Here is a 24,407-nt window from a genome sequence, read left to right on the forward strand (position 1 = left end):
ACACCGTGACGCCTCTGCCTTTCTAAATGGAGGGACAGTAACTGCGTGTGTAAGCGTGTAAAAACTGCAGATAGTCAGATTAACAGTAACAGTATTTTGTCTCTATCTGCCATTCCGCAATTCATCTCATGTAAACAATAACGTGGCGCACAGCGTGACGTGAAAAAACATAAATAGTTGAATAAAGTTTCACAGTTTAAAAAATTACTTCAACAAATATCATGTATACAATTATGCTGTTTTAATTACTTTCTAGATCACATTTAACATTCATCCTATGTTCACAAAGCACATATGCACTCTTCCTCCACCAGATGTCAATGTTAAACATAACAAGTTAATTACAGTTTTTAAGGCTTGCAGAAATGAATCTCCATTCTTTTGCTGACTGTTTGTCTAAATCAGAAAATAACCTTTCATGAAATATAGATAGAGAAGTTGTCACTGGTACATTTGTTACCGAACTAATCAAAGCACAGGTTGATCTTTGTCTAACAATTACCCAGAAAATATTCATGAAAATGTCAGAACTCAAATTTAAGTATGGTATGTCTTTAATACCACATGGCATCAGAAAGACATGGACGTGTTTCAGCCTGTGGCTTTCCTCACTGTGTCTGATACACATTTGGGTGTGACGCTCATTTAAACACCCCCTGGTCCTAAACTATGGTGGATAAAATGAAATAAATGTCAAATTAAATGATAAATAGAAATATTCACAGCACGAGTTCCTTACTAAGTTGGTAGGTTGTCACAGCAGAGCTGTGCTTGCACAAATATGTAATTAAGTAAGATTGTAACATCTGATCAGACATTTGATAAGACTGGTTTCAGACACCTATTTTTAGCTGTCATCAACAAGTATCACTGAGGCTGGAACAAACTGTCAGCGGTTAAAACCTCTGAGGCTGGTATGAAATGCTGACTTCCTCTTCATGTGCTTTACCCACGTAGTATATCTCTTTATCTCTGTTGATGCAAATTCTGCTGCGAGCCTTTGGATTTCTTTTCACCAGTCATGTCAAACAAAGAGGAAAAATATAGTATTTGCAATTTTGTAAGTTACATTTAAATGTTTTATTTGTGAATATGCTGTTTGGGAAAACTAGTTTCCTGTTTGGGATTGGCAGAGAAAAAAGAGAAACAGATGCTCCTGAGGTACTTGGTTTAGAAAGAAGCTTTAAGAAAGCTGCACATTTGCATGGTTCAGATTAAAGTGTTTTCAGTGTGGGAAAATACTTGATGTACTGAGCTACATCAAACACTGAGGTTTCTCTTGGTTATTTTACAGCAGAGTGCCAAAAATATCAATCAGAGGATCTGGCATATGTAACTGTGGTTTAACAGCAACATCACATCAGTTTGAGACTGCAGGTGGAACAAATACCTGCAGCCTTCAGACGTCTGCAGAGACCTGCAACTATCAAGAAGTAACCTTCACTTTAGCTTTCTAACTGTTGTGGATTACAGAACTGGTAAGAATAACTAATTCATTTTATTCCATCTGTCTCACAGTAAATTGAATAGTCAAATATAAGCTTCACTTGTCATGGTCATGCATATTACAAAACTTTAAAAAACAAATACTGTACAGATAAGTCGTCCATGTACAAGTTTAGGAAACATATGAAACATTTGCTGTGTAAAAAAAACTCATTTTATTTGAGCAATTTCTGAATTCTAGATGTGGAAGAACAGTTTATGAACACATCAGTATTTTATTCGCAGCAGTTCCTGCAGGTTGTAGCTGCAGCTGTTTTCATGGATTTTTGCACTAACAAAACAAACCGTCTGTCAGTAACTTTCAGAGATGAACACAGTTTGAAACACAGTCCTGCATTTCATCTAGATTTAAGTTATCAACTCACTCTAATGCTGCACATACATATTTCTCTCATTTCATTTAGGTGCCAAATGAAACTTCTGTTTTGATTCGCTTTGTGTTTGTTTAGATAAAGGTTCACATGACACTGCACAGGGCTGCTGTTCTACATACACAAATCTAAAGTGATTATATTTTACTTTGAAATAAACCAGTCCACAAAGTCTTTACTTTAAAATACTAGAAAGGAGGAGGAGTTTGAAGGGAAAAAACCCAGTGTGAAGTGTTTGGGTCGACCACAGACTGAACTTTTCTGTCACTGATGACTCATTTTTACAGAGAACACATTTTGAGTCTCAGCCATGTGGACACAACAGAGAAACTTCTTCTATTTGACCATCGGTGAGATGAACTTTATATCAATTAATTATTTTCTTTCTTTGCTATACTAACGATGGGCGTAACTTTGTGCTGAACATAAATAAATAAATCTGGATAAATTCCCAGATGATTAAACATGCAACTATGTTGTGGGTAATAACTCAAATGAGTAAAGAAAATCAACAGCCTATTTATGCAAGATAATTCATAATTTTATGAATTAACCCCCCTGGAAATTACACCCCTGATACTAACAGAGTTTGTCAGAGGACTCCGGCAGTCAGTGTTCAGTTCCTTAAAGGTTTTCTGTTATTTATTGTATACAAATTAGAAACAAGAACAGCTCATTATTTCAGAATAATAAGTTATATTTTCTTTTCTACAGTCTCATATCTGTTTGCATCTTCAGCGTCTGCAGGTCAGTCAATTTTTCTGTGAACAGCATCAGACTCACAAATGTCCTACCACCACCTAAAACAGTTTTGCTACATTAAATTACAGTAAATCCATGTTTTCCCTCTTTTGTTCTTTTGATACATGCAATGCTTTATTTTTATCTATTTTTTTTATTAGATTAGATCTTTTATTAGTTTCTTTGAATAAGTGAATGAATTGTTTAAAATATAAACCCCACAGTACTGGTGAACATTTTAAATTTTGTTTTAATAGGTACACATTAACCTAACTGTATATATGTATGCATGTATATATATATATATATATACATATATATGTGTGTGTGTGTGTGTGTGTGTGTGTGTGTGTGTTTATGTTCAAGGAATGAAGAATTGTTCTAAAAGCAGTTTTTATGTACATATAAATATTTTTTATTTAGCATCAAAATCAAATATAAAAAACATTTAATGAAAACTTAAACTTACTACAATAACTCTTTTCAGGATTATCCATGTCAAGTGGAAAAGTAAAATATAAAACAATTGTAGCACATTTATTTGGTTAACAATATTAGGCCATATTTATCTGTTTGCAAGTCATTTAGCTCCTATTTTAGCACCATCACGTCGCAGAATAATGACTGCCCTGTTTTTTACAAGCTTCTATCATGAATTATGTTTTAATAGTGTTGAAATTAAACTAATTGCTACATTTCAGAGAGCTACTTATTTTGAAGGTTTCAGGCAATGCAGGCAATAATGTTGCCAGTAATTTAGTTTTCTTTTTAAAGCTCAAAGACATTTTTCTTTGTGAAATATGAATGCTGCGGACTGTGGCTGTTTTATATTCTTTTTGTTATGTTTCTTTTCTATTTTTTTTATTGTCTCCTTTTTTTTTTTCTTTTTCTAGTTGAATTTGCTTATTTAGAACATTTCTGCCACATGCATTAATGGTAGGTTTCAGTTATCAATTTCAGATTAAAATCGATTTTAGCTTGAATAATGCGATATCAATTCATTAAATCCTGAATTGATTATTAAATAAAAATGTATTTTGCAAGAAACACCAGAATCTCAGATTAAAGCTTTTATTCCAACAACCAGCAAACAGCTAAAACAACAATTGAGAGCAGGTTAACGATTCCACACAAAGACCTAAACACAAAGCGCAGACCCGACACATCAGAATCTGTGACATGTCGGCTTTCTCACCCGTCAGCACGTACATGGACATGCCGTCGGGGCTGAAAGCCGACAGCTCACAGATTCTGATGCTGCAGGTTTTGTCCAAAATTCACTGAACCAGCAGCAAAAGAAGATCAAAACTACGCTTCACATTTGATAAATATCCTCTTACCTTTGCTGTTTTGCTTCCACCATGATAAAAATCACACTTCCTGCAAAGTTCTTTCTCTCTCTTGGTGTACTTCAAGAACAGTTTCCCATCTCAAATTTCTGTTTTCTGCATTATTCGCGTGCTTATTATGCATCAGTTTACCATTGTGTACAGTGCTGTCGCCTGCTTTTTTTTCTCTTTTTTTTTTTTTGTTAATGGAATCCGACAAGAAAGCCATTTAGGCTTTCTTGTCGGATTCCATTAAAAAGTGGAATTCGGTTGTTAAGTGATGACATATGAAACCTGCTTCCGGGTCTAAACTACTCTGCGTTTATTAAGGTTGTTGTGTTTTTAACATGTTTTAATGCTTTCCAACATCTTGTTCTGTGTAATCTGAACAAGCTGTAATCCACAGAGAAATATATCGGTTACATAACATGCTGTAACACCGATGCTAACTTTCTTTAAAAAGCTGGCATGTGATTATATGTGGCTATTATTAGTTACATCGTATGTTTGAGTGAGCATCAAAGGTTTTAAACTTGAAACTTCTCACTCTCTGTAAAAATACCAACAGCTTTGTGAAAAATGCTGCTGTGGTACAGTTTATGCCATGCCCACTGGTTTCCACTGGCTTTTAGTTACTTCTTGTTTTCTTTCCTCACTGTGCCTCTGTGTTCTCCTGTCTGTGTCATCATGTTCAGTGTTAGTTATTTCTCTTTGTTTATTTTATTATTTTTTCAAATTACTGATTTTTTTCAGACAAATGTATTTGACACAGATGATGGAGTATTTGCCTTCATGAAACAGCACTAAACATTACAATCATGACTGCGTATATGCTTTATACCTTTTGTGCTTAGAAATCAGATTAGCTGGGCATCAGTCTGGTCTTTGCTCTGGAAGAGTTGAAATATCCTACAGCAACAGATGGGGAACAGTCTGTGATGATGATTGGGACCTTAATGACGCTCAGGTGGTCTGCAGACAGTTAGACTGTGGGACAGCTCTGGCAGCTCCTAAAAAGGCTCATTTTGGTGATGGAAGTGGACTAATCTGGCTTGATGATGTGTCCTGTTCTGGAAATGAAAGATCTATAATCCAGTGTCAGCACAGAAGATCTGGGAAAAACAGCTGTACACACAATAAAGATGCTGGTGTCATCTGTTCAGGTACGTCTTTAATCATCAACAGATTTATCATTAACTCACAGTAGTTTTGTCAGTGTTTGTTTAGTATCAACATTCAGGGTGAGCAATGGAAATCAACTCTTAAAGTAACCAAACTGTGCCACCTAATGAGCTTGGAAAGAAAAGTGACTGAAAGGTTCTTGAAGATGTTCTGCCTCTCAATCGAGAAGCTTTTTCTGTTCTATGACCAAATAATGGAGAGTCCAGGTTTTTAAGCTCTAGTGGGATTTATCCCTTAAGAGTCTTGAAGAAGTGAAGAGTGAGACCACATCAAGTTTCATCTGGATTCTTTGGATCCAGTGTAAGTTTCTGGACCTTTCCGTTTGTGTCAGTCAGTACTCTTAAAAAATGTGGTTATCCCAACTGGGCTTTCATCAAACTGGCAAAGATGCACAGGAAAGAAGGTCGAACACCAACTAGGAAGAAACAGAATGACAAACGGAAAAACATGTAGCAGGTTTATCAGAGAAACTCAGGAAGACTCAGAAGAGTCTTCTCTATGCACAACATCCAACTGCACTTCAAACCCAAACTAGCAGTGCTCAAACCTCTAAATTGGAGAAAACAAACAGGCACTTCATAAATGCATGGCACAACATTGAAGAGGCACCTTGACAAGACAAGACTCAGCTATACATCTGCATCTGAAGGATAAATGTCACTCTCTCAGGATGCCAATTTTCACATTTTGGACAGAGAAGACAGATGGTTTGAAAGAGGAGTGAAAAAAGCCTTCTATGTTCACTGTGAATGTCCATCCTTGAACAGCTAACGACACAAACCGTCTGCCGCCTGGACTTAGAACTGAAGAAGCTTCTCAAATGAGAGACGAAACGTCTTCAAGAAAGTCCAGAGCTTTTTCTTTCCAAACTCCGTAGATTACCATAACTTGGATGATTGAGAACCTAAACAGCCATTCTGTGCCATATTCAGTAATAAAATGTCCCACTATAAATGTACCTGTAATCTACAGAGAAATATGTTTTTTTTCTATCATCCTTTTAAACTGCTAATTCTTAAAAAGAAAAATGTCTGTCTGTGTGGAGCTCCAGCCATTTATTTCTCCACCGTGAGTTTGAGTGCGCTTCAGATGAGTCTCACAAAGATGTTCAAATAGTTGCTGTTCTAAACTATAAATAGAAAAAATATTGCATTTAAAATGCATGTACTGTGTGTTCAGGTGGACCCATCAGATTACCTGGGTCCATCCTTTGCTCTGGAACAGTTGAACTATATCACAAGCTCATTTATATTCTACTTTTTTGTTTTCAGTGACTCAAACTCACCATTATTTGCTTCTTTGACTTTAAGTAATAAAAAATAAGAAAAAAATTAGAAACACACAGTCTAATCTTGTCTTTTTTGTGTTAGGTGATCAGATAAGATTATTTAATCCAGATAAATCTGAGTCAGCTCGTTGCTCTGGAAGAGTCGAAATCTTTTACAACAACACTTGGGGAACAGTCTGTGATGATAACTGGGACATAAATGATGCTGAGGTGGTTTGCAGAGAGCTCGGCTGTGGAACGGCACAGAGTGCTGCTGTATCAGCCCGCTTTGGTGAGGGAAATGGATCCATCTCGCTTGATGATGTGGACTGTTCAGGAAGTGAGAGATCTCTGACTGAGTGTGAGCACAGAGGATTTGGGACACATGACTGTACACACAGTCAGGATCCTGGTGTTGTCTGCTCAGGTGAGAAGTGATTTTATTTGTAAATAATAAACAATGAAAATCATGAAAATAATCAAGTAAAACTTTTGTCATTATGGTTACACACGCTGTCTCACAGTGACTGCTATTTTCTCAGTGATCCTCCCAAAGCCCAGAATCTCCATGATTCCTGCTGGTAAAGTTGACCGGAGAAGCGACGTCAGCATCACTTGTTCAATATCACCTCAAAGCCAACAGCTTCTACAAGGAGAATTTACTCTGAAGCAGATTTCAGGCTCATTCAGTCAGAAAAAACTATCAACTACCAACTCTGCTACATTCAAGATCCTCCAAGTAGATTTTGATAAGGACGGATTGTACCAGTGTGAATATTCACACGGCTCCAGCATCTCCACAAGTGACTCTGCTAACCTCTCTGTTACTGGTAATAAGATGTACTATTGTTTATATTACAGTGATAAAGTAACAGTGAAAATATTGTGTTCACTTGTTACACCCACTACAGGTTATTATATTGAAAATATAACATTTGCCTCAATAGATAATTTTTAAGGAGAATTTAGTTCCAAACAAAGGTGGGATTAAGTGTTAATAAAAACAGAAAGCAATGATCTGTGAATCTCATAAACATAGAAAACATGTTTACACTGAGACCATTTCAATAAAAAATATTCACTCAGTCTGAATTTGATGGCAACAAATCTCAAAAACATGGACAGGGTCGTCTTTACCACTGTGTTGCATCCACTCTTACATTAACAACAGTCCATAAACAATTGAGGAGACCAGCTGCTGGACCTATGGGACGCAAATGTTGTCCAGACTGAAGATTCAAGCTGCTCAACAGTCTCGACTCCTGTTTATCAAGTGATTTTTATTTGATCCGTCAAAAAGGTCTGAACTGCAGAAACCCCAGTTCACCACCAGGATTCTTCTACTCTGAAGCTATGTTGTTATAATAGATGAGACCTCTGATGAACGCATAGCTTTGACTCCATGTACGGGCTATTTATAGTCCAAATGTGATCATTGTGGACATCTTTTCAAAAACAAACTCAGACTCCGTGTCATTTTTATAATGCTTCTACGTGTATAGCCTCTTTAGTCTCATGTTTTCAGAGGGCGGAGGGTATGCTTTCTGTACAGAAACAGTTATATGTGAAAGAATGCAGAGTGATCAGTGGACATCTGAAAGATGGTGCAGCCTCCTGAGCTAAAACAAAAGTGAGCAGCTGCACGGTGGATTTGGAGCAGAAATGTCCCAGCTTCTCACAGAAACTTTGCAAAATGTGCGCATTGTTGAGCGGATAGTTCACATACCAGTGATGGCCCATTTCAACCTGACATTCCAGTGTTCCAGATTAACTGGTGTCGCGAATTAACTGGTGACGGAGAGCAGTGTATTTCCCTTGGGTGGGGGGGATCCCGGAGGAGGGTCATCACATGGCGGGTGGACAGTGGATCCAGCGAGGCCTCCACATGATGGTATTGCATGTCGCCGGCTGAAACACCACGAAGAGCAAACTGAGCTTTGACGTCCATAAACCACGAAGGAGGGTTGTGAAGCCAAATCCGGCAGCTTAACCACCACAGCAAAAATTAAAACGTACAACTCTGCTATCCATCCCGATTGCCAGTCTTGATAGCCGGGCATCGGTCCTCCAGGACCTCCACTTCTGGCCGCAACCCGGCTCACAATGCACCCTACAGTGCCTCCTCCGGGTGGTGGGCCTGCATTAAGATGGGCACATGTCCCTTTTTCAGGTTGTGCCTGGCTGGGCCCTGACAAGGATGCCTCCTGGGCGCCTCCTGAGTGAGGTGATCCGGGCATGTCCTAGAGGGAGGAAGCCCCGGGGCAGACCCAGGACATGCTGGAGAGATTATATCTCTCGGCTGGCTTGGGAATGCCTTGGTGTTCCCCTAGACAAGCTGGAGGAGGTGGCTGCGGAAAGGGAGGTCTGGGCTTCTCTGCTTGGGAATAAAACTGTCACATAATGCCCAAAAAAATGACCCAGTCTAAAGTTCAAATGTTAAACGTCATACTGACGTCCAAGTTTGGTCACTGTTGGCCGTCAAATTGTGGAACTTGTTTGGACATCGTATAGATATCGAGAACTGGTCAAGGACCCAAGATAGACATGATCTGGACGTCTATCTGACATCCAGTGTTTAGTGGGCTATTTTTTTCTACAGTGCCACATGCACACACTAAAGTAAATTGTCTTGACATCACAACTGTGGTATAGAGTTTCTTCCTGCTACCAGGTGGTTCCTGTTTTACTTACTATAGCTTTGTTATTTGTTGTTTCTTTTGTTCTCAGTGTCCCTGCAGCAGCCCAGCATCTCTGTGACATCTCCAGATGGAGGACTGGTCAGGGTTCCTGATGGTTCAGAGATCATCAAGGGTTACAGCTTCGTCTTCACCTGCACAAACAATGAACACTATCCTGGAGGAGTTTTCAATCTCATCTTCTATGGCTCCAATATGAAACACACCAAACACACAAAGCCATCTGTCAACAACTCAGCCTCCTTTAGTTTCCCTGTAGCTGACTTTGGACATGACGGCCGCTACAGCTGTGTGTATGAGATAACTCTGTCAGCAGGAACATTCACTTCTCCTGAGGCATCGTCGATTCATATTATCATTATATGTAATCAGACAGCAAAACATTTCTACTTGCTGTGTGCAGTAATCGAATGACATATAGATCACTAGATTAATATCCACATATTGAAATAGATGTTGTTAAACATCACTGTAGTAACCCCCAAAAGTTTATTCTGTTCATCTGGACGTAGTGTTTTCAGTGGGAGAAAAGTTAAATCACTCATCCAAGTGACTTCTTCAGTCTCAGCTGACTGCAGGTTTCCCCAATCTTATAAACAGTACATTTGCACAGTGACTGAAACTAGCACCACTGAATGAACAATGGGCTGGGAGGTCAGTTCCTTGATTATTAATATGCAAATTGTCATGATGATTGATCAACAACGACTGATCAAAGCCCATGACTACCATTCACAGAGAGTTGGGGTTCCCCACTCCCAAAGGCCTTTGATCAGTGGGCTAAAGACTCCAAAACTTATCTGTAGGTACTTCATCAGTGGCTGCTGTTCAGTCTGATAATGATGCAATGTGGCCACCATATTGGCGAGATGGAGTCACACCTCCTAAACCATGTGTGTCTGGAGTGTCTGATGTGATGTAGTAAGGTTATGGGTGGAGAGACTTTTACATGCCATTCCCTGGGGGCCCATTGTTTCATAACATGGATGATTTATGAGGTTTGTCACATAATTTGTTTTAAGTTTTTTAAAACCAGTCATGTTTGTTTCATGGTGACTGATCTCTTTCCACAGATTCAATCATTTCAGTGCTGAGATGTGTTTTCCTGCCACTGATTCTGCTTTTGGAGAACATTGCCCTTCATTTCTACTATAAGGTACATCAGAGTGAATAAAAGCATGTATGAAACAGAGTAGTAGCTGAGAAGTGTATGAACAGTAACATGGATCGTGTCCCGTCTCTCCAGGTCATCAAAAAGCAGAAATCAGACAAAAAGCAGAACGATGAGACGGATGTTTCCAGAGATGAAGAAGTGGAGGCCGAGGAGGAAGCAGTCCAAGAAATAGAATAGAATCGAAACATATAGAAACAAATGCACAAGTTTAAAATTTTTGTTGGAATTTAGATTAAAATAGTTTAAATGTGGTTTAATTATGTTTTTTAAATGTGAGCCACATTAGTGCAGCGGCTCTATTTAACCTGCCTTTACTGTCCAGTATAAACTCTTAATAGCATGACTGTGACTTAAGTTTGAAAATAATCCTTCATCCTCTCCAGTCCTCACTTTCTTACATTTTCCTCCATCTCTGCCATTGAAGTTTTCACACATTAAGTTTTTTACTTCTCACTAAACTGTATCTTTGGCTAACAGACAGAATGTGTGTCAATCTGTACATAAACATGTTTTTATGTTTGGTGATATTTTTGAACTCTTTTAAATTATCTGTTACTTAAAAAAAGTTCTGACATTTATAGCATCCTATTATGTGGCACTAGCTAGATGCTTCAGTATTGTGACTGCAACTGTACTGACGGGCAGGGGCCAGTGGGACCCCGTCAGGCTCCCTCCTGTGGTATTGTGATAACCCAGAGTTCAACATATATTTAACATACATTTCGGTTATTTTCAATGCAAAGTATGAGAGTGGGCAGCTGTCAAGAAGCAGTTGTTAAGGAAGAGAAACAGGGAGGAAATGCTGACAAATTACACAAGAACTGGACTGAGAATCAGAGGCAACTGACGTTATAAGGTTAGGTCAAATTACAACAATATATTGGCAGAGAAAAACCCCCAAAAGGCAGTAAAAAGTGTTGTTTGTGCTTTGAATCATCATCACGCCTGGAGAATTTTTCCTGAAGACTACTAAAGAAATTAGAAGAATGCTGGCTAAGAGAGTTCAGGCTGTGTTGATCAATGAAGCTGATCACACCAAATATTAACTTTAATGCACGTTAGAATTGTACAAACTGTTTTTTCCTCATATACTGTGTTTGTATAAAGAAAACAATTGACTTTTGCACAGTACTGTAATAATGAACATGAAGCTGTCTCACATTCATGCAGCTTACAAAAAGTGTGAAAACAGAGCTGACAGCAGAGACACAGGAAGTCAGTGAGAGAGATAAGGGTATGAACAGCTAATAAACCTGAGATGTTGTGATTGTGTAATGTTGGACAAAAACAGACTAAATGATGAGCCTTAATTTGAATAAATTACTTTCATTTTCATCAAAGTAAACTGCAGGAAATTAAAAATCAGTTTTTTTGTTGACACTCTGATTTTTTAAAATATACTTTTGTTTTATTTTGTATTCTTAAAAAACAAACAAAAATAAACTTATTAATTCTTAAACAGACAAATTTTATCTGAGACTGTCTGATGGTGAAAAAATATACATTAATATATGAAAATTTTAAACCACCTCTCACTATCAGTAACACAAAAATACTCCTTTAACAGCCACAGTTTACTTCAGGCTGGAGGAGGTCAGTGGGAACCATTAAACCTCCTGACAGATTATATCAGCCCTCTTTTTGACTCCGTCCTTGTGGCTCACAAATCCTGGTGGGACATATGTGGTGTTTTTATTCCACAACCATCTGCAAAGGAAAGAAATCAAGGAAAATATACTGGTTTCTGAGAGCATGTCAGACACCACTGATCCAACATGTGGCTGTATTGTGCTGAGTAATTTTGACACAGTATAGGATCAGTGAAATTTCTCACATCATGTTCCCACTGAACAACATCTTTTGTTGTACTTCCTGTATTTTCCTGCTGCACTCTGAGCTCTCACTGCTACCGCTATAAAATGGCAAAGCTACGCCCCCTACTGTTCAAGATCAACACTGACAACAGGACTGTAGAGACTTTTCATTAGTGGTTTTATTTCCTAGTACATTAAATACTTTTTTTTTACTACCTGGTTGAAAAAAGTTTATTAACTTTATGATTGCTCGTCATTGCTTTTGCTACCTGTCAAAGTTCAGGGTCTGCCTGCTTGGCTCGGCATTCACTCAGATATAACTCTGGGTTCTTGGCTAGCTTAGCATTAGCATGCTGTCTGTGCTGAATCTTCAAAAGAGTCAAAGTTGTGTTATCAGCACAGTGCAGTTGTTTCTGTCCTGGGTCACGTTTTCACTTTAACATCACGCCCTTGTCATTTTGTGTAATAAAATATAAAAAAAAATGCTTAAATTTTGCTTATATTTTATAGACTGTGTGTTTGTGCCATTATTTTTTACCTAATGACACACAAACTGAGATCAGCTGATTGTCATGGAACCAATAAGCAGAATCGCAGATAACATTTCCAAGGAACTGAACTACTGGGAACCAGTTCTCTGCAAGAAGCAGTCCTCAGTTCCCATCCCTAATCTTGAAGAAAGTAAACATGAGAAGTTTGTCAACAGCTGTCTGAGCTGTTTGAGAACCAGATGTAGGACCTCCAGTGAAATCCACACTGACTGCTCGAGCCACCAGCTCAGTCAGCACTTTTACATTTTCATTGTTCAATGACGTTATGTATAATTTAAACCCATTATACCAGGATTTGGGGACTGCTGTCAACAAAATGTGAATTGTATAGTTGTTTATCAAATAACTTTTGAACCGTGGGTCACATATTGCTTCAGTAGGTGGAAAACGATCCACTCAGAAATAATGACATTATCACCAAAGTGATATGTAAACTATGACAGGAACATGTAATCATTGCTGTAAAAGAGACACAGGAACAGGGAGAAGATTTAAACACCTCAGAGAAATCCATCAGTTGATAAATGGCTTGAAGCAGGAACCATCTGTGAGGAAACACCACTAAACACTGAACCACCATACCGTCTAGGACAATATTTTGTTGGTAGCCAGTTTATTTAAACCAAAATAGAAAAGATGTGTTGGTGCTTTTTAACAATTTGCAATCATGAAAGGAGGGACCTGGACAAATACACAGGGAGTTGGAGTTCTTCCAGCCACAAGCTTCAGGTCAAAGTGTTGAACCAGCACACGTATTACTCCTGTGATGTCTGCAATGGCACGAGACAAGGGGAATATTTTGGTCAGTGATGATTCCCATGGGTGACGCTCACGCAGGCACTGGATGGGACAGCTTTGGGGTCCTGTGTGTTTTAGTGCATGGACAGCCTGCAGACTGCAGCCACGCTAAACCAAAGTGCTTGTGTTTTTGTATTTGCAGAGCAAATGAACAATTAAAGAGAAATGATTCTAAACTCATGCACGCCTGGAAGTGTCGTTTGTCCAAGTGTGCAACACACTGATATATGGAAACATGACTGACTCGGGAACAGTGGGAAACATAGAGACAAGGGTGTCCAGACATGAGATGTGGGACACAGGACACTCACAGAGAAGACATGAGGACAGAGACTAAACACAGGGTAAGATAAATACTACAGGAGGGAGAACTACGATCACCAGAGACATAAGAAACAAAGATAATCAAAACCATGAATAACAATAATCAAAGAATATTAGGTCAGAATCAAAAACACACAAATACTGGATCGCAGACCCAATACTGTGACATTTCCACCCATGGTGACCCTTACATTTTATTCAAGAACACTGGTTAAAATGTAACAGATAAAATGCCTACATACATTTGATGACTCAATGCAACAAGAATTTTTTTTTAGTAAGTAACTGTGTGGCGGGGTGAGCTTGGTGACGCGACCGCAGGGGAGGACTGGAGCAGTGGATTCAGATGTACTGGTAGGGAAGGCTGGGTTTTGCAGCTGGTGAACATCTTCTAATCATGCCTTCCCTATTTCAGTAGCGGCTGTAGCAGAGAGTTGGAGCTGGAAGCACTGCAAAGTACCAAACCACAGAGTATCAATTACCGAAACAGTGTGAACAAAATAAAAAGGCTGAAAGTGAGATTCCTGAGTTGTGTTGAATTCTTCAGGGTTACAATATGAAAATACTATCTATATTTCATGAAAGGTTAAAGTTGTCACTGGTACATTTGTCACTGAACTAATGAAAGCACAGGCTGATCTTTGTCTAACAATTACCCAGAAAATATTCATGAAAATATCAGAACTCAAATTTAAGTACGGTATGTTTTTAATATTACATGGCATCAGAAAGACATGGACGTGTTTCAGCCTGTTTCACTGTTTCTGATACACATTTGGGTGTGATGCTTTTTAAACACTCCTTGGTTCTAATCTATGGTGGATACAATAAAATAAATATCAAATTAACTCACAAACAGAAATATTCACAGCATGAGTTCCTTGCTAAGTTGGTAGTTGTCACGGCAAATGGGATAAGCCGTGTGAAGAAAATAAAGGAGGATCCAAGTGCAGGCACTCGTGGAGGTGTGAAGGAAGGTTATTGTAAGAATAAAGCATGAGGTGAACAATGGCAAAATGGAACAAAAGCTAAACTATACGGGGAAAAAGTAAACTACTAAAGACGAACACAAAAATGATGGAGGGTGAGCATAAGAAGGTGGACAGCAGGGTAAACACACAGATTCACAGGAGATTAACAGACAGACCAGCAACTAGTACATGAGAAGACACGACTTAAATACACACAGAAGAACACCGGGATATTACATAGCGGTGGGGAACACAGCTGGAAGTAATTGACGAAACGAGACAAGGGAAGCAAAACTGAATACACTCACATAAGACACGGACCTTCACAATAAAACAGGAAACAAGAAACAACTACACAAAGATGCAGACTAGACACTGAACTAAACCTACAGGAATCACAAGGGCACCAGAATAAAACCTAAGAATTAAACCCTTAACCAGAATAAACTGAAACATAGAATTCTAGTAATAATCAACAAAGCACAAGAATCAGAATACAATCCAAAATACAAAATTAAACCAAAACATAAAAACTCAAAATGCTGGGTCAAAATGACCCAGAACCATAACAGTAGTTAAGTAAAAGAAAAAAAAATATCTGTGTGTAAAACAGTAAGCAGTGTTTGTCCCAGCAGAGCTTTGCTTTCATAAATATGTACTTAGGTTGAGTTGCAACATCTGATCAGACATTTAATAAGACTGCTTTCAGAGAAGTTTTTTCAGCTGTCACCAACAAGTATCACTGAGGCTGGAACAAACTGTCGGTGGTTAAAACCTCTGATGCAGGTATGAAATGCTGACTTCCTCTTCATGTGCTTTACCCTCGTAGTATATCTCTTTATCTGTGGTGCCAAATGCAGGATGTGACCACAGGTAAAAGATTTACTAAATTGAGTAAAATAATGTGAACGGGGGGAATCCAGGTAGAATTTGTATCCAATAGTGATTGAGGAAGATCAGCAGCCAATGAGCACCTGGATAGTACTGAGACACTGGCTGATACACTGAGGACGAACGACATCAACATGAACTTTAAATCACTGAGGTAACTAAGAGCCTGAGTGTCACTAACACATAAGCAGACAGAACAATCTGAGGCAGAGATTTTAAACAGGAGGTAAGTGGAGTTTGATTGCAGGTGTTTCAGAAAGCAGAGTGCAGGAAACATGTGAAGGCCACAGTTTGAGCACGAGACAAACAACATGGAAAGAGACAGAGGGAAATATAGAAAAGACGAGTCAGTGGTGGAGGACAGGACGGACCATGACATTAATGTTTCAGGGCTTCCAGTGCTGCTATTTTAAAAATACTAAAAAAAAAACTTGTACAGACACAAACACATTTCTGACTCCAACTCAGAGACTGCAGTTTGTGTGACAGTTTGAATTTGGTTTAGAAAGAAGATTTAAGTAAACTGCATGGTCTGCATGGTTCAGATTAACGTGTTTTCAGAGTGGAAAGATACTTGATGTACTGAGCTACATCACACACTGAGGTTTCTGTGGTTATTTTGCAGCAGAGTACTAGAAATATCAATCAGAGGATCTTAATGTCTCTTAATCTGTGTAACTGTGGTTTAACAGCAACATCACATCAGTTTCAGACAGCAGCTGGAACAAATACCAGCAGCCTTCAGACGTCTGCAGAAACCTGCAACTATCAAGAAGTAATCTTCACTTTAGCTTTCTAACTGTTGTGGATTACAGAACTGGTAAGAATACTAAATCATTTTTATTCCATCTGCCATAAAACTTCAAATATTAGCTTTGTATGTCATGCTCATGCATATTACAAAACTTTAAGAAACAACATACTGTACAGATAAGTCGTCCATGTACAAGTTTAGGAAAAATACCTGCTGTGTAAAAAACCTCAGATTATTTGAACAATTTCTGATTTCAAGATATAGAAGAACAGTTTATAAACACACATCAGTATTTTGTGTTCACGTTCCTGGAAGTTGTAGCTGGAGATGTTATGTAGGAATTTTGTAGTAATGAAGCCAACTTCCTGTCAGTAACTTTTAAAATGAACACAGCTTGAAACACAATCCTTCATTCAACTCACTCTAATGCTGCACATACATATTTTCTCTCATTTCATTTAGGTGCCAAAGTAAACTTTATTTTTGAATTGCTTTGTGTTTGTTTAGACACTGCACAGGGCTGCTGTTCTAAAATCTAAATCTAAAATTATTATATTTTACTGTTAATTGATAACAATTTTACAATGTCTTTACTTTAAAATACTATGGAGGAGGAGGCGTTTGGGTAGATTGAACTTTTCTGTCACTGATGATTCATTTCACACAGAACACATTTTGAGTCTCAGCCATGTGGACACAAGAGATAAACTTCTTCTATTTGGCCATCGGTGAGATGAATTTAATATCATTTAATTCTTTTCTTAATTTGGTATGCTGTGTCCAGTTTAAGTTTTCTGTTTTTTATTGTATCCAGACAGGAAGAGCTTATTATTTCAGAATAATGAATTCTAATTTCTTTTCTGCAGTCTCTTGTCTGTCTGCATCTTCAGCTGCTGAAGGTCAGTCACGTTTTTTAAACTTAGTTTCACATGCAAAAGTTTTCTTTAAATAGTCTCATATACTAAAATTAAACTGTGCGTGGATGAAGGCGTTACCAAAAACACCAGACTGACAAATGGAAATACATTAAATGAATTATTTTCTCTTCTGTTTGGCTTTATGTTTATCTATAATTTTGATTAATTAATTCTCTGTTTTTATTTATCTTTCTTATATTATTTTTATTATTTTGTTTTAATAATTAAATAAATTGTTTTAAATATGGAGCAGCTCTCCTTCGTGTGACTGTCTGGAGTTGGGAACAAGAAGCAGAATAGCACTCTTACCTTCCTCTCTGCAGTTTCTCTTCTCCGGTCATCTTCCAAATCCCATCCCATTAAAGACTGTCTGCTCGCAAAACTTCAAACCCAAAAATTAGCCAAGAAGGATCTAACCCTAAAAATCGCAAAGAATGTAAAATATAGTATCCTCAGTGTTTTCCATAATGTACTGATTATTTCTTCTTTACTCACCTGTTCATAGACGACTCTGCATTTAACACTTAGTTATTATTAATCTCTGTCTCTTTTCCACTTCCTGTCTTTCTCCTGCCTCACCCCCAGCAGATAGCTGCCCCTCTCTGAGCCTTGTTCTGCTGGAGGTTTCTTCCTGTTAAAAGGAAGCTTTTCCTTCCCACTGTTACCAGTGCTTGCTCAGAGGAGGTCATTTGATTCTTAGAGTTTCTGTCTATTATTGTAGAGTCTTTAAAGCTTGAGGGGACTGCTGCTGCTATTGTTTAAAAATATATATATAAAAAAATCACATACAATGAATATTTTAACATTTGTTTTGATGGTACATATTAACCTCATTCAAATAAAATAATGTTTTATAATTTGATTTTATTGAAAGCATAGCACATAAGACAGTACTGAATGCATAATTAAATTAAAAAGGATAACAAAGCAAAAAAAGAATAAATACATAAACATAAATGAAATAAAATAAAAATACATTTCAAATTAATTATTAGATTAATTAATTTATTGGATGTAATTGACTTTGAAAATGTAGACATTATAAAAAAATAATTATAAAACAAGGCCATGTGGAAGCGAGAATAGATTATCATCTCATGAAGCGCTGATCTCATAGAAAATATCACAGGGATTCTAGTTGCAAGAGGTTAAAATACTTATCATTTTTTAAAAGATTGATAAATAAATAAATAAATAAATAAATAAATAAGCAAATTCAAATACAGCAAGAAACACACCAGAGAGACCAAAAAAAAAAAAAAAACTGAAATAGAAAAAAAAATCATAAAAAGAGTACAAATCAGGATTCATATTTTATGAAGAAAAATGTCCTTAAGCTTTTAAAAGAAAACTAAATTACTGGGAACTTGGAACATAGAAAAAGTATAATAATTTATTATCATTATTTCATTATTTCATCCTCCTCTGATTTATTAAAAGTATGGTTTTTTTTACTTTTTTACTACTACTATTAGATAAGTTGAAGAAAGTAAAAACAGATTTAATAACTGCTCTGTTGCTTGAAAGGTTCACAAGAAAAAAAATTCAGAAATGTAGAACAAAATGTATTCTCACCACTTTTAAAACATGATTCATGATAAAAGCTGATAAAAGAATAGGGTTGTCATTACTCTGCAATGTAATGGTGCAAAAATATGAGCTAAATGACTTGCAAACAGATTTAGATATGGACAAATATTCTTAGCCAAATAAATGTGCTATTCTCTCTAAACATTTGAAGTAATTAAAACATGAAAATTAAAATGTAGTTTGGTAGCATTACATTTTTCTTATTACCAAACAACAGACACAACATAACAAACAAGGCAAATATAGTATAGAGTATAAAAACAGGGCTGTGATAGCTAGAGATGAGAGGATGTGAAATACACTACAAAAGTAGAAAAAAAAGTCAAAATCTTCATAACAACCCAATTTTTCCAGGTTTTTATTGTATTTTAAGTTGTTCTAGTCCAATGAATAGCTTGATTTGGAGGTTGCTTGCTTGCTCCCCACACGTGTTCCAACTTTTCTGGATTACTTACAACCCCCTCTGTCTGCATGAACGCAGTGTTGGAAAACACCGTGGTATCATACCCTCGTGAGCAGTTATTGTAATGCAGAAAATAGTGTGTGGCTACAAAAATGGCAAGAAAAAGGCAATTAACAATAGAAGAGAGACAGACCATCCTAACACTTAAAAATGTAGCTCTTTCCTACAGAGAAATTGCAAAGAAAAGGTGTCAGTGAGGACAGTTTCCTTCGCCATCAAAAGGTGCTCAGAAACTGGGGCAAAGTCTGAGAGGAAGAGGTCTGGCAGACCCAAAGCCACAACTGATTCAGAGGGCAAGTTTCTGAGAGTGATAGGCAGCTCACAGGACAACAGCCTCAAGTACAGCTTAATAGTAGTTGTAGTAAGCAAGTCTCAATTTCAGCTGTGAAAAGAAGATTTCAAGCTGCAGGTTTGACAGTATGAGTTGCAGCAAGAAAGCCACTGCTAAGACGCCAGAGTAAGACAAAGAGATTTGCCTGGGCCATGAAACACCACCACTGGACTACTGAAGACTAGAAGAAGGTATTATGGACTGATGAATCAAAATTTGAAATCTTAGGTTCATCACACAGGATCTTTGCACGTGGAGTAGGTGAAAGAATGGTTCCACAGTGTGTGGCATCGACTGCCAAACATGGAGGAGGAAGTGTGACGGTCTGGGGCTGTTTTGCTGGATCCAGGGTCGCTGACTTGTGCAGAGTGAGACGCACCCTGAACCAAAATGGCTACCACAGCATTCTGCAGCGCAATCCAATACCCTCTGGTATGCACCTAGTTGGTCAGGGGTTCATCCTACAGCAACTTGGAAACATGGAGTGGCCAGCACAGTCTCCAGACTTAAACCCCATCAAGCTGGTTTGGGATGAACTGGACCGAAGAGTGAAAGCAAAGCAACCTACAAGTGCCACACATTTATGGGAACTTCTGCAACAGATATTGGAAGAACGCTGTGCTTGAATTACATAATTATTAACCCTTTATGACCGGTCAGAGCGGGCACGGTCCGTTTTGCGTAACTATTTTTAAATCATGGCAGAATTGCAGCCACATAAGCTAGCGCAATAATTTTTTTTGCATATGAAACCGGAGGAGTTGTACTTCCATCTTATGCATTCAGCTTGTCCTAGGTCACAGTTTCCTTCCACATATGGCTTTGCAAAAATTACATAAAAAGTGCTTGCAGCTACAAAAACATAATATTCCAGAAACACACTTTGCCAATCCGACCTGCTGTTCATAGCACTTCTTATGTTGGAATAGACGTCAGCGTGAACTATCGCATGTCCGCCATTGCCTGCTCCAAACTGGAAGTGATGTAGTTTTTTCCTATAGGGCATTTACAAAGATATGCTGGTGTTTTAAAAAAATAATAATTTCTGAGTTTATGCCTTTCTGTATTGTTTCTGGGATGCTTATAACTCAAATTACACTGTTGGAAATAGTTTATTTTGATGCACATGCTGTTTTTTTGCAAATTTGCATTATATAATTTATTTTTGTTTTTCCTGCAGTATATAAAAATTGGCATATCTCAAAAATAAAACTATGAAGACACTCAAAATAAATTTCCTGTAGTTGGAAACTATTTTGTGCAACTTTTTGCATTTACAGTTTTGAGGGATATCCCTCTGAAATTTCTCTAACTAGAAATATGTGTTAAAAAAACAAAAATGATTTTCATTTTTTTTTGTAGTTTATTGCCCTTTTTTGCAATTTATGTAGTTACTATGGACTTAATGCATATATATTATTAAAATCTGGGATATAATGGTTGTATTGATGTATAACAACTTGAAATACTCCCCAAAACGGCACTACAGCATGTAAAAATATAGATATATATACCAAATATAGAAGATAAGCTCTGGCGGACTAGGTTCTATGGTAGGTCTTAAAGGGTTAATAGGTTTACATATAATCATACAGTGACAACTCTTAAACAATTAGGACACTTTGTCCCAACATTTACTACAGTCAACAAACAGACCAAAACAAATACAACAGTTGCCCCCCTTTCAAAATTCTTGATCAAAAAACTTGACATTGTTTGCAACTTTTAATAGTTCGTTATACAAAGAAATAAAAAAGGCTATATGCCAAATGGCTTTTAATGACCCATACATGCAAAACAGAACAAAAAATAAAAACAATTAAGTGCAGTACACAGTTCAGGTTCATAGTAAAACATAATGTAAAGGATGTATCTGGACAAAAGTGACAGATGTTTTCTCCATTTGCAGATAATCACACATTTAGGTCTTCATGTCTTTGTCTAATATAATTATTTGTGTGCTGTGTGTTTATGCAAGTTTTCACTTCAAAATCGGTCTCTACTGTCAAATTCACACATGTACAATCCAATAATATCATTTGATCATTCTTTTATATTGGTGTAAATACCATTCGGAATAAAAATGTCATTGTCAAGACTGACCTAGGCAAGAAGTCAGCAGCTTTAGCTGAACATAAACACAGTTACATCTGAGTGAACATAATGTCCAGGCCATATGTATCAAGGGATAAAAATCAAAATAGGAGTTTTGATTTTTAGATCAGTTCAAACTGATATCAAGGCTCTTGGAAAGCTGTGTGTGTGTTTATAAAAGAAATAGAATGCATTCTATAACAGCAGCATACAGACCATCTAAAACAGAATAAAAATGGAAAGTCAAAATAGACTTAAACAATCACATTATTTAGACACTTTAAGTCAAGATAATATTTGTCATTTAAGAAATAAAACAAAATATTTTAATTATTGACAAATAAACAGTGAAGTGTCCTTTAATAACTGCGACTTTGGGACAATGCCTGGTGTACTTTTACATTTTCATACATGACAAAGTAAACTTTAAGTGGCCCTCGTGGAAACATGTCTCTAGCCCAGAAGCTAAATCATGTAAACAGATCTTCTTTTGTCAGTATTGGCAAAACAGGAAGTGGCACAGCATACCATTGGCCACTGTCACGTCCTGGTATCTCTTGCTGTTTACATGCTTTTAGATACTTTCATTGCTGATACTTAAAAAAAGAGAAAAATGTGGGTGAGTCTGTGTAGCCATTGCCGTTTAATAGCAACTGCATTGTGTGGAAATCATGAGGTATATTTCATTTGACAATATCAAGATTTAGCACTTTAGCTTTCATAAGAGATTGATTTTCTTCCATTTTTTTAAAAATTTGTTTTATTTTAATTTCAGATATAAGCACCTTGCATGCACAGTCCTCATTGTGATTCATATTAAATCTCTGGTAATACAGTACAAGTATTAGAATGAAGCATTCAAATGAATCTGTCCCTTTAGTATTTTTTAGAATAAATGAGCAGCTCAATATGTAGAGTGAGCAAATTAATGATTGTAATGATGAATTAATTACACACTAAATAACACTGATTTCATCAAAATGTTTTGTTTTGTTGTTTATTTTATTATGTTCACTGTGCCTAGGTGTGCCAGTCAGATTATCTGGAAGCACTTTGTGCTCTGGACGAGTCGAAATCTTTTACAACAACACTTGGGGAACAGTCTGTGATGATAACTGGGACATGAATGATACTGAGGTGGTTTGCAGAGAGCTCGGCTGTGGAACGGCACAGAGTGCTGCTGTATCAGCCAGCTTTGGTGAGGGAAATGGATCCATCTGGCTTGATGATGTGTCCTGTTCAGGAAGTGAGAGCTCTCTGACTGAGTGTCAGCACAGAGGATTTGGGACACATGACTGTACACACAGTAAGGATGCTGGTGTTGTCTGCTCAGGTGAGAAGTGATTTTTTGTAAATACTGAAAATTATAAATATAACAAGATAAAACTGTTGTCATTATTGTTACACACACTGTCTCTCTGTGATTTCCGTTTTCTCAGTGATCCTCCCAAAGCCCAGAATCTTCATGATTCCTGCTGGTAAAGTTCAGCGGAAAAGCAATGTCAGCATCACTTGTTCAATATCACCTAAAAGCCAACAGCTTCTACAAGGAGAATTTACTCTGAAGCAGATTTCAGGCTCATTCAGTCAGAAAAAAACAACAACTACCAACTCTGCTACATTCAACATCCTCCAAGTAGATTTTGACAAGGATGGATTGTACCAGTGTGAATATTCATACGGCTCCAGCATCTCCACAAGTGACTCTGTCAACGTCTCTGTTACTGGTAATAAAATGTAATATTGTTTATATTACAGTGATTAAGTGACAGGGAAAATACTGTATTGATTTGTTACACCCACTACAGGTTATTAGCATGATATCACATCTATTAAGATAAAAAATTTCTTTATTTCAATAATTTGTCAATCAATTAATAACAGCTACACTCTTCAGTCACCTTCTAGAGTACACACACACACTAAGTGAAAAAACACAATATATTTACTACTCTTTACTATTGTGTAGCATCCACACTTATTTTAACAACAGTCCATTGTTACAACCCGGCTCTGCTAGGCGACAGGGGAGGTAACATAATGAGCCCAAAGCCAGAAGGGTCAGCTTAAAAAACACAAGGTTTATTACCACAACTGAAAACCGTTAGTGAAACGACACACTAGGCAATTTAAACAACAAAAAACAACTCTCATACATTCAAATAACACAAGAACACTAACCATAAGGGCAGCAACTCAAAAACAGAGGCTCAAAGGCAGAGGCAGGAGGGACAGCCTACACAGTCTGTTCAAATAAAAGAGTCACCCACGAGTGAAGAATCCTCAGCCTTTTGTACTCGCAGGTAAACACAGGCTGCCGCGTCATTGGTCCGCTGCACCCGCGGATCCCGCAGCAGCCAATGGTGTGTGTAGACTGGCACACGCCGATCTGCATGCAGTTGGGTGGGCATAGGTCCCCGGCCAGCCAATCACCTCTGAGCCCTGGTACGCTTGAATTTCCATACAGGAAGGCGGGCCCAATTGAGGCCAGGAGCCATAACACTCCTCCCCTTAAAATACCAACTATGTTTGGCCAAACAACTGAGGAGACCAGCTGCTGGACTTATAGGAGACGAATGTTGTCCAGACTGAGGATTCAAGCTGCTCAACCGTCCCGACTCCCGTTTATCATGTTTTTATTTGA

At 37.6% G+C, this 24,407-nt stretch overlaps 1 protein-coding gene across 1 annotated transcript in view; it reads left to right on the forward strand.

Moving 5' to 3' along the window:
- Positions 1–971: 971 nt before the first annotated feature.
- The window catches only part of LOC100703125 (deleted in malignant brain tumors 1 protein-like), an 85,671-nt gene continuing 62,235 nt past the window's right edge, over positions 972–24,407 (forward strand). The window contains exons 1-7 of the mRNA XM_025900025.1: positions 972–1,060; positions 1,295–1,478; positions 2,165–2,227; positions 2,592–2,624; positions 4,801–5,109; positions 6,499–6,822; positions 6,920–7,225. Coding sequence (XP_025755810.1) covers positions 2,188–2,227; positions 2,592–2,624; positions 4,801–5,109; positions 6,499–6,822; positions 6,920–7,225 — 1,012 coding nt within the window. The 5' untranslated portion in view covers positions 972–1,060; positions 1,295–1,478; positions 2,165–2,187. The remainder of the gene's footprint in view (positions 1,061–1,294; positions 1,479–2,164; positions 2,228–2,591; positions 2,625–4,800; positions 5,110–6,498; positions 6,823–6,919; positions 7,226–24,407) is intronic.

Source organism: Oreochromis niloticus, linkage group LG18, assembly GCF_001858045.2.
Source record: "Oreochromis niloticus isolate F11D_XX linkage group LG18, O_niloticus_UMD_NMBU, whole genome shotgun sequence".
Classification (NCBI taxonomy): domain Eukaryota; kingdom Metazoa; phylum Chordata; class Actinopteri; order Cichliformes; family Cichlidae; genus Oreochromis; species Oreochromis niloticus.